Source organism: Astatotilapia calliptera, chromosome 16, assembly GCF_964374335.1.
Source record: "Astatotilapia calliptera chromosome 16, fAstCal68.1, whole genome shotgun sequence".
Taxonomy (NCBI): domain Eukaryota; kingdom Metazoa; phylum Chordata; class Actinopteri; order Cichliformes; family Cichlidae; genus Astatotilapia; species Astatotilapia calliptera.
In genome coordinates, this window is record NC_137437.1 from 11,232,782 (window position 1) to 11,249,772 (window position 16,991).

A 16,991-nucleotide genomic window follows, 5' to 3' on the forward strand; every position below is an offset into this window, starting at 1 on the left:
GGTGTTTTAAATTGAGAGGCTGAGTGTTCATGCATGTGTGCAGGGAGGTTACGTTTTCAACTCTTTTATTTTTAATGGATTTTATTAATGATATATAATAGAGAGGCAAGGAAGATGGGACAGGTCGTCAGGTGCTGGGAGACTTCTAATTGATATGGAGAGCCGATGAGCTGGAGACTCATGCTGCAGTACTGCTTACAGGTCAGGACCCGGAAACCTCAGTTATGCTGTCAAACATGGTCAGACTACCACCGCTGCTTATCGCTGACCATGTCTGTATTAATCTCCATATTCTGCATTTAAATTATATAAATGAAAAAATCTCACTGAAAGGCAGAAACTGATTTTTATACACAAACATTTTATTCAGTTAAATAAAGCATGGATCTAATAAGAACAGAGGTGGTGTGAAACATGGAAAAAGTGTGGCTGGTACTGAGTCCTATCAATTATCAAGACACAAAGAGAAACAAACCCAGATTTAAAACATTGTAAAGACTGCTCTGCATTTTAAAAAAAAAAAAAAAACATAGCTTGTCTGACTTCAGCTGTTTCTTACAGCACACTAAAAAAAAGAAGAAAGAAACGAAAGGGGGGGGGGGGACACACAACAACAAAAACCCCACACATACAGACTCTACAAGATTACTTTTCATGTCCAGTTCAGAGTGAACAGGAGAAGCTGAATGTGACAAACACAGCTGCTAAATAAATGATGGAGAAAAGTATGTATGTGTATGAGTGTGTGATTTTTTTTTTGTATTCTTTTTTTGGGGGGGGAGAGAATTTTTTTAAATTTTTATTTACAAGGTGTATTCGAGCTCGTAGCGGACGTAGACATTTTTGTCGTCGTTGTAGACCTGTGGGTAGTGAGCAATCAGGGCGTCCTGAGAGCCGATGTAGATGGAGTTGTAGATCTTCCAGTAGACGTCCCTCACTTTCCTGGCTGGATGGAACAGACCCTGCAGAACGCCAGACAGTTTTTGAGTTTACGCTTTATACAAACACAATGATTCAAACTTTTAAAGTTAGGCCCATTTTAACCCCCAGGTGACCAGAACTTAGTCAAAACTGCTTCTGACTCTTTGTCTCTGTTTATCTCTCTCTAAAGAAAGAATTAAATATTCACTCGTGAAAAGCAGCACAGAGAGCAAAGCTGGATTTCCACTGGAACAGCTGTAAATCCCAGCACTGCTGAGGGCATAAAGAAGCTCTAATCTTCTGTCATGCATACAAGATGCAGCTCTCATTGCTTTACACTTCACACACTCTATACTGCAGGTGATGAGTAGAGTATAACCAGTAAATGATTTAGCCACATGTAGTAACACACAAAGTGTGAATTCAGATTAAGAGGTCGAGGTAAACAGCATCTACAATGTTGACAGAAGGTTCGAACCTTCTGTCAACATTGGAAAATACTTGCATTTTGTTAGTTTGTAGAAATATGTGGAAGTGTTACTGCTGTATGAAAGCTGAATAGGTTCATGAAAAGGTCTTTATGGAGCTAAGCTTTGTGATGTTTGACTCCTGATAGTGCTGAGTAAAAGAAGAACACTTCTCCATGTTTCCACAGCAGAGCTCTATCAAATATCCTCCCTCTATAACTTTACTGTGTAGCTCTTAAGAGACGTGTTTATATTAAAATGCAGCTGTACGAGTAACTCCATTTCTTGTCCCGGTCTGCTCTCTTGTGGTTGTAGCATGTGCATGTTTGAATCTGTGTGACTTTTCTGTATGAATAATCTTTTAGCTGACAGCACTAGTGTGCAGACAAAAATCCTGACACACATCTTTTTTTTTTTTTTTCATAATTCCAATTTCTGGTCCTGACCTGTAAGCAGTACTGCAGCATGCGGCAGGGCCCGAGAGCGACCCTCAGCCCCTCCAAAGCGCCCATCACAGCCTGGATGACGTGAGGTGACGTCTCAAATACGTTGGGCCACACGTAGTTCAACAAGTGGTTGAGGGAGTCCTCGCAGCCAAAACCGTAGACACCGAGGGACATGTGCTGAACCACAGCGCTGGCTGTCTGTCTATGGACCAGGTCTCTGCAGGGGGGGGGGGGGGGCAGAACACAGAAACACATAAGGTGCAGGATTCACTGATGTCTTTAACCCTCACGTGTGGGTAAAGAGTTTGAAAAGATATGAATACTTCCCCTGCCACAGTTTTTATCAAAACTAATCAGTCAAATCAAACCATGCTGATACCTGTCCATGAGAGCATCCTCCAGCAGCGGCGTGACGGCATAGATGTAGTCTTTGCCCATCTCTCCAATGTACTCGAACAGGAAGGAGAGGGACTTCAGTACACCGTTTTGCACGTTGAGCTCAGGCACGCGGTATTCGTTCATTAGGGCCGGCAGCACCGTGAAGGGTGAACAGGTCTCAGCAACGATGGCGATGGCTACGGTCGTGCAGACCCTGTTCTGTCGCTCCTGGACTTTAAGGTTATTGAGCAGAGTGGCCAAGACATCGTGAGGACTGCAGGGAGGAAGGTCAGAGAGAAAAACATTTTAGATCCACTTTAATGCGTACAGCCGAGACAAAACGAAGATGAAACCTTACATGTAAAAGGTGTGTACGTGACAGAAGGTACTCACCCGATGGCTTTGGCGATATAACCAAACGTGTTGACGGTGGCTCTGCGGATTGCCTTTTTGTGTGCCTTGAGCAACTCTAGCAACTCGAAACAGATCCTCATCCACTCCCTGGCAGACACGTACTCAGCACCCCTAAAAATACACATAAAAGTTAGAAAAGGACACAATCATATCCACAAACCTTGAGGTTGAGGCTTGTCACCACTGACCTGTCAGCGATCCTGCCCACCAGGTCGATGCAGTTCTCCTGGACTTTCTCATGTCTGTTCTTCAGGATGGGAGTCAAACGAGGAAGCAGGTCTTTGATTGGTGGGGTCATCTTGTGCATGCCTAAAAATGAGGTCAGATATCAGCACGGGTCCTTTTCCACACCCTGAGATGGGACTGAGGTGCAGGTAAACTTTGTTACTTAGAACAGAACAAGAGGTGGGAAGATGTTACTGTAGCTGTTGCTACATTTTTATTATCAAACTCTCAAAGGTGCACTGATTGCTATCGAGCTTCAATGACAGTCAAACTCTGTACCAAAGCCTAGTACAGAGCCTAGGGGCTCTACAAATTATTTTTTTATAACTCATCCACCGAGATACAAGAATTAGGAGGGTCGCGGCTGTAACTGCTTGCTAGGCCTTCAGCTCTGTTTCAGTTGTGGTGAGTGTTCTAATACAAATTAGCAGGTATGTGCATCTGTGTGAGACCGCTGTCCACTTTATGAATGCTGCTTGCTAGTGTTAGCTGATAGCTTAGCACTCCACCCTCTTGTGTAACCATGATCACTTTTGGCTCCAAAAGGAAGACGGAAGCAGTCAAAACTAACAACTGCGAAGTTCAGGAACCAAGATGAAACCAAATGTGAAGACGTTTATTTACATCCTATCAATAAAATACACCTGTGATCGGTGAAGGTTACATACCAATGACGTTCACAATGGCCTTCAGCGCTCCAAGGATGCTGCCCAGCACCTCAGGGTACTCCTCTCCCAGATACTCGTACAGCACGACTCCCAAATGACCCATCAGCTTCTCCTGCAGGGACAGGGACAAGCAGAAGAGGTCAGTGTGTGGACTCTGTTACATATTTGTCTCGGATGCTGTATAGGCTGAATGTACCTCCTGGCACGTCTTCATGACCACGGCCGTGCGGGAGATCAGGTCAGCAGCTTGCTGACGGACCTTGGCCGACTTGTTGTTGAGACGCCACAGTACCGTACCACAGATCTGTGGCAGGTAGGGTTTCACGCGCTTCCCAAGAGCATTCACCACTGTACCGAAACCATTCAGCATGACAGAATCCTGCAGACCAAAGAGCATGGAGTATGAAACAAAACAAGAAACAAAATATTGTGAAAAAACCCCCACTTCTCTATAACTCCCTCTCACCTCTGTCGTCTGCTCCTGAAAGGCATACAGAATACCGTCGATCAGCTGCTCCTCCAGCTTGTGGTCGATGTCAGCTGCGCCCAAGTTGCCCATGATTTTTTCAATGGTCTCCATCACCATCTTCCTGTACTGTTCTGCCTCGTCTTTCAGGTCATCAACGATACGTGAGATGATCTCTGCTGCTCCCACTTTGTTAGCCAACTCCACTGTGGTGTCCACCAGCTGGACAAAGAGATAATAACTTGAGACGAGTGTGCAAAGCTTCAGACAACTCTAAGGACACGGTGTGTTTAACTGCCGACTAGATTATAATCTAAATGTCTATTTGAGTTGTGTGATCAGATCTGTTGGTCTATTTTGTGCACACCATTATTTTCCACTAGTAGAGTCACATGACAGGCAGACGACAGAGTCGATTGAAGCAAATACAGGAAACCCCGAAGAAGAAGCTGTGCCCGGTATCGTAGCTGTGTCCAAATTCAGGAACCGCATCCTCCAGTACCCGCATTTGTAGGCCGATTACGTTACAGCGACACGACGAAGACCGCCCAAATTCGAAGACTCCGACAAATGCGCCCTTCATTTCCCCAGATTTGAAGGACGGGTCGGGTGTATACCTGCTCAGTTTCCAACAATGGCGACAGCTAGTTAGTTTTAATATAACTCTTATTATTCTTTCTGGGCACAAAATAAACGTTTAACATATTTTCAGGCGGGAATGTAGCTGTGTAAACCTCAAATATCTGCTCGGTTTATCAAGACACCGCATATTTTCAAAAGTGCTCTGACGTTTTCGGAGACATCTGTTACCCACCAGCTGGGGGCAAGGCTCACTAGAGCCTGTGAGAACACCGGACTCCCAGCAAATCGTTTTCAAACCCAACGCCGTCTTTCCCTACTCAGGTTAACATGATACATAAGTCACTTAGATCAGCGGTCCCAACCCCCGGGCCTCGGACCGGTACAGATCCGTGAGTCGTTTGGTACCAGGCCGCGAGAGTTGAAGCTCAGGTGTGAAATGTATGGTTTTCAGGGTTTTTAAATCGGTTTTCAGAGTTATTTTGTTATCGTTTGTACCGTTAACTCGGTTTTCCTGGGTCTTTTCACGTGTGTTATGAATAAATCTTTTTTTCGGTACCGGTACTAGTTTTATTTTGTTGTATTTATCCGCGACACCTTAAAGGCCGGTCCGTGAAAATATTGTCGGGCACAAACCGGTCCGTGGCGCAAAAAAGGTCTGAGACCGCTGACTTAGATAACTTAAAAATGTTATTGTTTGGCTTTTTTCAGTATTTTATTTGTTTCTGAGTAAATCGGTTTGGCTGAGATTAAAGTTATAGTTTTTACACAGCTGAATAAACATCAAGCAGACAACTGATTATCAGAAGTGTGAGATGCTCAATATACTCCGGTCCTGTTATATTTTAGATAGCAAGGAGCAGACGGCTGAGTTTATTAAACTCCACCGAAACAATCTGCAAATTTCATTAAAATTTTAATAAACTATCATCTTGTCTTTATTTTTAGTTAGCACATACCTTAAACACTTCTAGCTGTAAGCTAATGATAGTTATATAAGAGCAGATGCATGCTGGTGCAATAAGCTGTACGTTTTACGTCCAATGGACATGATCTGATTAGTCGACTAAACGCAAAAATAATCAGTGACTAGGCGACTATCAAAATGATAGTTTGTGGCAGCCCTAATCTCATACATCAAAAACACAAAAAACCCACAAACGGGCTAAGATCAGCAGTTTTAGGAAAAAGAGCCAACCACACATTTCCTTTTCTAAGCTATTTTGACAATATTAGATTTTCAAATATATTTTAAGCTAAAGAATATGTTTCGCGAACCTGTCTGTAGTTGCGTCTGTCCAGAGCCATCCTGTGCTGCCAGAAATGCTTGAAGAAGGGGGGCAGGATTTCAGTCTTGATGTAGTTGGCCTCGACACCATCTGTGCCACAGCACTGCTTCACTACCTATGAGGCAAGACAGAAGGGAAACTGATGAGTTTCTTGTGACATCCAGAAAGATACCTTAATGTAACCAATGGGTGCAGAAAGACAGCAGAGGGGACATGCTAGCAGCTGCTCTGGCAATCCTGGTGCTCATGTAGCAAACAATGTTCATCACCTATGTGGCTGAAGAGGTGAGAACGAGTTACAGGAAGTTAGTTGACAGTTTGGAGGTGCTTCCTCACAGACAGTCTCCTTACCTTGAGCACAATCTTTTTCATCTCCTCGTCAGGGGACTGAAACTCTCTGATGAGGATCAGCATCACCTCTCTGGTGTAGTAGTTTGCATACTCAGCATCCATCAGTGGGATGAGGTAACCAATAGCTTTGAGGAAAGCAGCCAGACCCTGGTGACCAAAGGGGATAACATAAGACACAATCGCAGACATGTTTCACATATTTTCCCTTTACAATAACTGGTAATGTCCGACGCTTCCAGCAGCATATTAATGGTCTCTCATTAGACCTCTGCTGACAGCAGCAGCTCCTTTGAGGAGACTCTATAGCAAGCAAGTATTCACACTGCAGCCACAGGCAGGCTTAGTGCTGGGTGCTGATCTTGCGCTCAATGCTGTGAATGCTTTTTCCAAATTTCCTGCTCACCTTTCCTCTGTGTTGCCTGATGCCTTTCCACAGTGGCTTCAGCACAGAGTCAAAGGACTCGATACCGTATGGTGTGGCAGCTTCAGCCAGGGCAGCTATAGCCAGGGCACTGATGGTCCTCACCTTCTGCTGCTCATCCACAAGCCCTGCAGAGTCGAATAGTCGATGGTCAGAGCTCCAATGCATTTTAACAACAACAGCAAACCACGTATACTCAAAACAAAACACGTCATGTGAATGAAAAATTGGGCAAATTAGCAGTTACGCATTTACTAGTTAGAATAGTTAAAGGTGTACACCTGCATTCTGCTCAAATTCACAAACTGAGAACGTACTCATCCACATAATAAGCCTGTGGATGCCAGTGCTTTGAACTCTGTACTATTTAACGCTACGAACAGTTTAAGTTCACTTACCATGTTCAATAATCTCGACCAAACTGCGAAGGTGAGGCAGAATGGCGCAGCCCATGAGGATGGCGATTTGCTGCACAATCTTGATGCCTGTGTGCCGAGCTTGCCAGGACTTCTTGCTTTTACACACAGCTTTCAGGAAAGGGAGGAGAGAGGGGATCCCGAGGGCGGAGGCTACAACAGCAAAGGCTCGGGCGGTGGTGTTTCTGACATACTCGTCCATGTTGTCAATATCAGGTCGCATCGTGGAGATCATAGTAGCTAAACCAGCAGCCTGAGACACACAGAGGAAAGACACCAAGCTTTCAATCATTTAACCTCACAAACATGTCTCGAGCCAAGTTTAAATGCTGCTACAGATCAGAGATATGCTGAGCAGACATGGTGACAGAACATAAACAGCTAATGATGGCGGATTGTAACCAGCGGGTGCAGGTTGAGAACAGACGAGGCATAAACGTCCCGTCTGCTAGCTCTCATGCTGGTATTAATCTAGCGAACGACTAGCCCTGATCTGACCACGGACTGGCTGAACAGGCGAGAATGGTTCGCACAAACCACAGTCCATATAGTTTATGGGATAAAAAGACAAAAAGAATAAGGTGCTCCATGTTACCTTTGCCAAGTTAGAGATGATCTCTCTGCCTTCCACTCTGGCATAATAGTCTTCATCGATGAGCAGCGGCTCAATAACCACCAGGATCTGCATGCAGAAAAAGGACATTTAGATTGTCAAAGACACTGAGAAACCACTGAACATTTAAACTGAGCTGTCACAGATGATCGTTCACATTGAGCCCACCTTGTGAACATATGGTCGGACCAGGTCATCCAGTTTGTAGAGAATGCGGTCAATGACTTTAACCAAAAGATGGCGCTCCTGATCCTCCAGGGTGGGGGACATGAGCAGGGGCAGGATCTGGTTGAACAGGGGACCTGCTCCGAATTCGCGAGCTTTATCTGTGATCTGACGCAGAGCAGCCTAAGAGGAAAGAGAAGGTCAGCCAGTCCGATAATGGTCAAATTCTGAAGTATATTTGGCAAATCTGTTACTAAACAACACAGGAGAGACTTCATACTCAAAGAAACCTGAAACAAAACCTGTATGAGAACTCTACAAAGATGGTGACAGACTTGCAGACAGGAAAAGCTTTTTAAAATCTTATTTTGGGGCAAAATCAGCAAAACCTTTTTAAAAGTCAGATTTGAAGCTGGGGTTTTATTCCGCTGTGAACAGTGATTAAAACTCTAGAGGAACCTGGTACTTGTCATGATAAGATGAGACCGGGTGGTTTCTGTGTGCAGCTCACAGCAGAGCATGAAGGTCTACACTGTGACCTCTGCTGTAAGCAGCAGCTCCTCAGAGAGAACGTTGTGTAGCGAGCAAATATTCACCCTGTAGCCACAAAACCTCGGTGCTGGGTGTTGATCTTGTAACTGGAAACTTTAATGCTGTTCCAAAGCTCAAGTTTGGCCACAAGCAAGAATGATTAATCAAAGTATTAAAACCCAACCTTTCTCATGGGAGGAGTTCCATTTTTAATCTTCAGCAGCAGCTTCATAATCTTCCTTTCTTTCTGCTCCTCGGGGCTCAGAGTGGACTCATCCACCTCCACCTAGCACCAAGACAAAAACCATGAACCTCAGACACAACAAACACCTGGCTCACACTGACTGTGCCATTATTTTATCCCTGCTGATGCTCACCAGCAGTTTGTCAAAGTACTGGATGTCATCAGGTTTGAGGAAAGGGAGATTTCCTGAGGGCTGGTCGTTCATCTGTTTTGTGGTGCGATCCTCTGCCTGCATATGGAAGCCCGTCATGCCTCCAATAGGTGTGGGCGTGGCTGCCAGCTTACGGGCCGGGGTACGGATAGGCACGTAGCCTGCAGGAGGCGGCAACACCTGTGAAGAAAAACACCTGTCAGCACTGCAGTCTAATAAATGACCTTCACTAATGCTTGTTGCTGGAAAATGAAATGCATCAAATAGACGTGGACCTTGTAGCCCTCTGGGAACATGGCATCCAGCTCCTCGTCTGTTAGAGGTCGGTTCCTCTCATCAATTTCTCTCTCCCACCTCCATGCCTGCAGCTGCTCTGGAGTCATGTGTGCTGAAGAAAACAGAAGATTAATTGTTTATAATCAAGTAGAAGAAAGACTAATAATAATAAAAACAAAGAGTAAGGCTGTTTACCTGTAGTTGGGGTTTGCAATTCCATAGCTGGTGTGCCTATGGGAGTTTTTCCTGGGGTAAAAAGTGGTGTTGAGGAGCCCATCTGACTGGCAGGGGTTTCATCCCACCGAGACTTCCTCTTACTGGCTCCTGGAGTCGGAGTTTCGCCCACTGACTCTTCTCCTCTATCTGTTCTTGGGGTCTCAGCCCAGCCGCTCCCATGTCCTGGGGTCTCCCTCTCAGTCTTTGGAGTCTCGTCCCAGCGATTTTTGCGAACGCTTCCTGTGGCTCCCCCGTGACCAGGTGTGGCATGGCCAGGCGTGTCTCTCCCTGGTGTGGCAGCACCGGCAGGCGTGTGGCTAGGAGTCGGGTCCCACATTCGGGAACTGGGAGTGGCCCCTGGGGTTTCACTGCCTTTAGGGCGGCCGGGGGTTTCATCCCATCGGCTGTTTGAAGGTGTGTGTGCAGGGGTATGTCCAGGAGTCTGCAAGGGACCAGAAACATCAGTGAGAAAACTGATATGCAAGACAGATTTATGTTTTATTACTGGGTGATATTCTTTAAGCTTACTTCAGCACTGGCATCAGCTTGGTCCCAGCTGGACATCTTTTTGGGTGTAGCATTGGAGGGGGTTTGGTCAGCTGTCTGGTCCCAGCGACGCTTACGTTTAGGGACAGCTTGGGCAGCAGCAGACCCATTAACAGCTTTCAGGTCCCCTGATTTGGCCTTCTCTGCCAGCTGCTGACGAATCTCTCTCTACATGAACAGATGCACAAATGTCAGGATAAATACAGAGTTCATGGATATGAAAGACTATAAAGATATCTGGTGACTGTGTCTGTTCATTTTATCTAAACAGAGACGGGTCGACAGTTCAGCCAAGGGCATAAAGGCTTAAAGAACTCATTTGAAAATGATGAAATTTCTATGAATCCTGTTACAGCCTCACACCCAAGAGCTCAACTCTACTGAACACCTATGGATCATTTCATACAGATGACAGCAAGTCTCAAAAAGCTTAATTTGATTTGTGCTGCGGTGTTGTTTGCATGTGCACATGTGTGTGGATATGAATGGCACACACTTTGTTAAAATTAATGATGAAATAATTTAATTTAAATTTTTCTCAGCTGAAAATATTTTTTTGTCAATTACTTTATGACTAATAACTTGGCGACATAAGCACCTTCTCCAACAGGGAGTCTCACATTCTGTGGATTAACTTTGGATTCACTGAACTTCAGCTGGTAACAGTAGTCCTTGTTCTGCAGCCGTACTGAGTTTGAGGGTAGCAGTAAATGAAGTCCTCCATCTGTTGCAGGTTGCAGTTATAGCCCCTTTTCCATTAGTTCCTACTCGGATCGACTCGTCACAGTTTGCCACAGTTTTCAATTAAACCTTAGTGCCTGTACCATTTTTTAGTACCTGCTTGGCAGGGTGTCCAAGTGATCGGAGCGGGTACTAAAATGTGGCGCCGTCACACTGCAGTGGCATCACTCGATGAGTCATGAGTGTCTCCTGCCATTTTTGAAATCCAGGAACGAGGGAATCGGCTGCACAGAAACAACACCGCGGTCCCTGATGATGAGTCTGATGGAAAGCCACAGACCGAGCAGCAGGTATGCCGTCGTCTTGACGTTCACTTTTGTTGTGGTGTTCATTTCGCATACAAATAACATCATGGGACGTACAGCCACGTTGCTATAACAACCCCACACACATTATGCGGTACTCGATTATACTGAAAAACAAGTCGAGCCGATCAGATCAGAGTAGGTATTAATGGAAGAAGCGCTTCAAGAGAAGAAAGGGGACCACTGCAAGTGCAGTTTACAACAGTGGAGATGAGTCTTCACTATACCAGATCATCTTTGTGGCAGTGATCTGATATTTCTACAGACACTGTGTTGGTTTGCCAACCATATAAACACATCAAGCAGGAAAGAAGGATTTACAAGGAGTGTTTATTTTTCCAGGTTCAGTTTTGGTTTGCGGTTTCTCATTTAGGTTTAAATTAGACTTAAAGGACTGTCATCTGACCGTTTCTGATATCTGATGATAATAATGTGTAGATAAACAGCATCTTACCTCCTCTTTGGACAGGTTCTGCTCCAACATGACGTCCACATACGACCTAACCTGCAGCTTGGGATCCGGTGTTTTGCCCCCTGCGCGAAAGAGCATGAACAAGAACATAGGATACTCATCAGCGTACGCTCCACAACCCCGAGTTATTCCAAACACAGCAAGCACAAACACAGCCAGCTAGCCCTGACTCTTGTTACCAACAGTTTAACTTATGTTCCTGCTCTGATAAACAGCTGACTGACAGTCCTAATAAATTACATACAAATGTACATTTGGCTTTCTTACATACAGTCATAGCATTCTAATGAAAAACAAGAAGATACATAGAAAGAAGAGCTGAGGTTGTGGTGTTTTCTTTAAGTGGATTAAGAAGTATAGCCATCACTGATGCAGGGGTCCTGGGCTGTGCTCTTCAGAATACGTACACTTTCAGTGCCAAGGGTCCATCTGCAGTCAGACTTCAACCGGCAGAAAAGAAGCCTAGAAAATTTCTCTTTACCATTAGTAACACTTTGGAAAAGGGTTTGAACTCACACACAACAGTATACCATTGTGATGCATTGATTTAAGGCAAAAAAAAATAAAGCATCTTCTTGGGGTATTAGCACAATCTAGAAAAAAATCCCATGATATTTTGGTCCAGTTTCCCAGGTATTTACAGTAGCAGATAAATATGAAGTCAAGACTTTGAGGCTATGCCTAAGAAGGACATTAGCACAATAAAATCAAATGTGAGTGTTTGCATTCAAAACTAGAAAAAAAATATTGATAATACCAGAGTCACATGGACTCATTATTTAAACATCATACATCAAGATCTTGACTTCCTTTTTGGGACAGAGATAAATTTATGTAATCAAATATTTGGGCAGTCTGCTTCCATTACGGGAATATTTTATGTCAACTTGTTGGAATCCGATAAGCCAAATTCAAAAGAGGCTGCTGGGAGAGCTGAGGTTTGTTGTAGCTGGGTTGCATCTGATTCCCCTCACAGCCTCCCACCAAAACAAGCAGCCAATGGACCCTGACCAAACTGACAAGTGCACCGTTCTCAGTGTTCCCCATAACCTACACAGGATGAGTTGCTGCACCCTTAACAGAGTGCAGTACAGGACTGGCAAAGCAGTACTGCTGTAGGAGAGAAATTAAGGACAGTTAGTATGGGCCTGTGGTATTTTGGTACACAATTTTCTTGATAACATATTTCTATTTTACAGAGAGAGTTGTAAAATAAAACTCTACTGAAACAACAACTTTGTACAAAGAGCCCTCTCTACATGCAGGTTGAATATACCTAGACCAAACCTGAGACATTCAGGCCATTTAAGCTCACAGTGTCAGGGGAAGTGAAGATGCAATAAATATGGAAAGAGGTAAGATAGCTGGCTCACAGCTACAGTTTCTGGTTTTCAGTCCGAGCACTAGTCGTCATGATAAGCTACACAGGCTCAGCCTAAAAGATGAGAAAAATGTGAAGGAAAGCTGGCCACATTGGAAAGAATAACTTGTCATTAGGGCTGTACCCGAATATTCCACTATTTGGAAATGTATGAACTGTGTGTGTATTCAGTTTACCAACATGGATTTATACGAATGTGACAATAATCTACACTGCAACAATGATCATCTCACCTCACTGTTATAAATAAGCAACTGCCACAACATGCAGAAAGTCAATGGACAGTACTGCTCTATGGCAAAGCACCTTGCTGTCCTGTGGTAGCTGCACCCACGGAGCCTAAACTTCTGACTTAATTACAATGACCCTTTTACATACTACCACAATCCCAGCACAGCCATTATCCTTACATGCGTGTGGTGATTTTGTCTGACTTTGCCACAGTAATAAAAATACTGGCAGCTTCCAGTGCTACCTCTCATCCACCTAGTAGATGCACCTTTGGTATAAATGTACAAATCCCATGTTTGCATTCTCAGGTTATTGCAATCAGAAACTTCGTGGTTCCCACGCTGCCCGCCCACCCACCCTGTAGGGTGACAACAATACCCCATGAGTCTTTTGCAGCAGAAGGGTACAATAAGCCGATTCTCCATGCTTCCTTCCTCAAGACAATCACTGGATGTTTATTATGTGGGGAGAACTGTACCATCTCAGCTCATCTACCCGACATCCCTCTCACTCACAGCAGTGATGATCTTGCTTAGCTTACTTAACCATTTCAAATTCATACCATTTAACATTTTTAGCCTCCTGGCGTCCACATATGTGGACATCACATTTTGGGTTGTCTAGACCAAAATACTAAATTTTGCTCTACAAGGGCCTGATATCCACTTACGAGGACAGTATACTGCCACTGTTCTATCAAAATTTAAAGCCAATGTGCTCATATATGGATCTAATTTTTTTCAGAAACAAAAATCAGGTAAAAATAAATAAATAAATAAATAAAAAATCCATGTAATTGTTTGTTTTTACATTCGTCAGGTCCCAATCAGCCCAAACAGCAAAGAGAAATTAAAAATGCATGCCATGGAAGAGTTTGTGTCTTAGGAGGATGAATATGAACGTTCTTGCTGTACTACGCTTCACTCAAATTTCTGACCGATTATGTTTAACACTCATAAAATCTGAAAAACACAAAGTTTGATCAACTCTGAATTGCTGTAGCTCAAAAATATGATATTCGGGACAGCCCTACTTGTTAGGCAGCGCTTTACGCTGAGGCCCAAGACAATTTGCAGTTTGACAAGTCTCTCAAGTTTCTCTGTTAACTCTTAAAGAAAATAAAATTATGCTTCTGGTTCAACTACCACCAGAGCATATTAATGATATTCCCCTTATATATTTTATATTCACCTATAAAGCTGTGCCCAGTGTGGTAAAGCACAGGACGTGGGCAGCTAAATGAGCTAACCTTCATCCTCAACTTCTGTGACAAGCGGACACTGCACTTTCCCATCATAAATCACATTGGGTTGTTAACCCTTCGACCCACACACAACCCATCTGCAACCCATGTTTGTTAGGCAATAAACACCTAACCACCTCTCCCCCTGAAAAGCATGGTAACCCTATAATACCTTTAATGCATGCACCAAATTAAAATCCCAACAACACTGTCCCAAACTGCAATTATGGAAATGAATTGTGAGCCCACACTGACATTTGTTGGAAACAGTTGGAAATTTATAGTGGGAGAAAAACAGCGACACAAAATGTACATGAGGAAAGGATTGACCACAGGGAAGGCATTGAGTCTGGGAGGCAAGCTATTGCATTGTGGTCGAAGGGTTGAACAGTAAAAACTATTGGTGCAAAAAACAGAAAAAAAAGAAAAAGAAAAAAGGGGGAGGAGGCAAGGAACTTGGGAAGATGTAAAAAGGTCACAAAAGAACAAAATTTACCATCTGCAAAGGGGTCGAGACGCTCAGGAGAGATGATCATCTGTCTGCGCCGAGCCTTGTATTCATCCTCCCGCTCTGCAATCTTCTGTGGACGATGCTCTGCAAATGGGTCGTACTGCAAAGATTAAGCACAAAACATGCGATGATTAGTAAAATAGGATTTTGTACAAGCCTGTTTTTTCATTTAAAAAATTAGATCCCATTTTAACTGGAATTTAGCCCAAACAGTGAATGAACATACCTGTTCATCTGACTGTGGAATGGCATTAAGTATTGCCACTGGCGCGTGGTACCCTGGCTTCTTTTGTCCCAACAAGCTTGTTGACGTATCATCTTCATCGTCCTGAGGTAAGAAAGAGAATAAATGAGTCTATTCAAATTTTGCCAAACTGGCAAGGTTCTCCTCAAATCCCCAAAGCAAGCAGAGGGGAGCAGTCAAGCTCCTTACAAAACTGACAAAGGACAACCTGTGGCTCACAAAACAGCATTCTTGGAAGAAGCTACTTTGTTTGATTTGGAAAAGGAAAAAAAAAAAACAAAAAACCAAATACTTGCCTCCTCTTGCTCATTGGCAGCAATGGAAGTAACGTATCCTGCAAAGCGACTGTCGCTGCCTTCATAGATCTCTGGGTCAAAAACGCCAGTGGAGATCAGGCCCACTCCCTGCTCTCCATCCTCCAGCAGGGAGGCCTTCATCCCCTGGATCTCCAGGATCTGGGCCTCGATATCTGTAGGGGCACAAGGAAACATGGTGAAAAACTACCTGTATAGGTAAGCATGGATGACTGACATACACCCCGATATCAGCAGTGGTGAATGGAATCTATAAATATTATATTTACTGAAATTTATCTGAGGCATGACTTCAGTTTGTGCTGGATAAGGATGTAAAACCAGTGTGATAGAGCGTACTGTAAAATTTGATAACATGCCCATATATTTTTTTTTAAATTTAGTTCATCCCTTGGCACAGGGAAACAAAGGAATGCTTCATAAAAGGAAAAAAGAAAAAAAGCCTTTAGCTCTTCATCGTGGAATTTTTGTACATTTAATTAGAAGGATCTCCAGTGTTTCTTAGCAAAGAGAAAAAACAGATGGGGTATTGTACTTGCAAACGATGCTCTCAAAGAGATTTAGTCGTTAAAAAATGCTTTAACCCCACACAGAGAATTGGACTGATTGGCAAAGACTAGCAAACGGGCCTTTATTTGCACTTTCACACCTTAAATCAAGCTCAAATACTTCCTTACACTCTGCCTGTTAATATCACCGTATATGACTGTAGTTTTTGATGTAACCATGATCTGTTCCAAGACATTGGAACAGTCCCGCACTACAATTAAGTTTGGCTCACTCTGTTTATTTACTTTACTGTGAGGTTGCTTTAATCTTATGCATTTATTTTATTCTATTTTGCAGTACAGGGCTTTATGAATGCACGCCTGTGAACAGCGCTTTAAAAATAAACGTTACTGACATAATTTCTGCTTTCACAAACAAAAACTGGGTCATGTAACTCTCAGTCAAGTCATGTCCAAAAAGTGCATTAGAATATTTTACAGAAAAGGGTTAACTATTACCAATACTTGCTACAGAACACCGACTTTGAAGCTAATATCAGGGTCTGCTGCCGAACACCAATTGCTGTAGGCATGGTAAACGCTTGTTAGAGGTTGCTAATGCTAACTCGGTTAGCCACGAGAATCACTGAGACGTTAAAGAATTACCATCCCTTGGATTACACAGTAACAACAACAAGTAATACTAGCTTAAAGGCGTATCTGACCAAGACAAAAAGCCCAAATGGCGCCTACTATTGCATGCAACTGTGCAATAAGCTGAGAAAAATAGTCCACTCCAGCTAACAAGAAAGCTAAGCACTAACCACCAGCGCCATTATCTAAAGCTCCGCGTTGCGTCGTATAAGGCCTGGTGCTTATCGCCTTTTTCGCAAATAAACAGGAGCATTACCGTCAACAGAAATACCAGAAAATTCACCGCAATATTTACTGACACCATAAAGTAAAATACATGGTAAAACAGAACATATTTATGGAGGTTTTAGCAGTAATTTACCTTCGTGCGTTTTGGCGATCTTCGCCATTTTGGTGGCGGTTGTTCGAGACTGAAAGCGGATGTGACTTAATTCAGAGTTCCGTGTCTTTCCAGCTGTTCTCAGACCAGTTTCCAATCGCTCAGTAGTTATATTGCTAGTAGTAGCATAAGTATTAGACGTAGTATATTGACATACTTATAAAAGTTGTAGATACATTGAAGCAATTAGTATGTAACTTTCCGTCCATGTTTGATGTGTAATGTCCACTAGCCTAATTTTTTTT

The 16,991-nt window shown here is 43.5% G+C and overlaps 1 protein-coding gene across 3 annotated transcripts; it reads right to left on the reverse strand.

Annotated features, from left to right (window-relative positions):
- Positions 1–341: 341 nt before the first annotated feature.
- sf3b1 (splicing factor 3b, subunit 1) lies at positions 342–16,883 on the reverse strand. 3 transcript variants are annotated; one of them, XM_026143984.2, is made up of 24 exons: positions 16,729–16,883; positions 15,208–15,380; positions 14,894–14,995; positions 14,653–14,767; positions 11,284–11,363; positions 9,766–9,951; positions 9,217–9,679; positions 9,021–9,133; positions 8,728–8,925; positions 8,535–8,636; positions 7,823–8,002; positions 7,637–7,723; positions 7,024–7,294; positions 6,608–6,753; positions 6,205–6,351; positions 5,843–5,968; positions 3,986–4,207; positions 3,716–3,898; positions 3,520–3,631; positions 2,815–2,935; positions 2,606–2,737; positions 2,214–2,486; positions 1,835–2,051; positions 342–962 (listed from the first exon to the last, which is right to left on the reverse strand). In XM_026143984.2, exons 1-24 carry the CDS (start codon positions 16,754–16,756, stop codon positions 804–806), a joined length of 3,936 nt encoding a protein of 1,311 aa, XP_025999769.1. In that variant the 5' UTR covers positions 16,757–16,883; the 3' UTR covers positions 342–803. The 3 variants fall into 3 exon arrangements, with proteins under 3 accessions (XP_025999769.1, XP_080146421.1, XP_025999770.1); XM_080290295.1 differs by lacking the exons at positions 14,653–14,767; positions 14,894–14,995; positions 15,208–15,380; positions 16,729–16,883 and adding exons at positions 11,709–11,763; positions 12,356–12,389; XM_026143985.2 differs by lacking the exons at positions 14,653–14,767; positions 14,894–14,995; positions 15,208–15,380; positions 16,729–16,883 and adding an exon at positions 11,709–11,777.
- Between the last annotated feature and the right edge of the window lie 108 nt (positions 16,884–16,991).

Bases quoted from the DNA above. Each gene is read 5' to 3' on its own strand.
- sf3b1 (XM_026143984.2), bottom strand. From the start codon at position 16,756: ATGGCGAAGATCGCCAAAACGCACGAAG. The intron at 4,208-5,842 runs GTTCGCGAAACA...CTCTTTGTCCAG, and splicing joins ACAGACGCAACTACAGACAG to CTGGTGGACACCACAGTGGA. The intron at 2,052-2,213 runs GTATCAGCATGG...CCCCCCCTGCAG, and splicing joins GAGGATGCTCTCATGGACAG to AGACCTGGTCCATAGACAGA.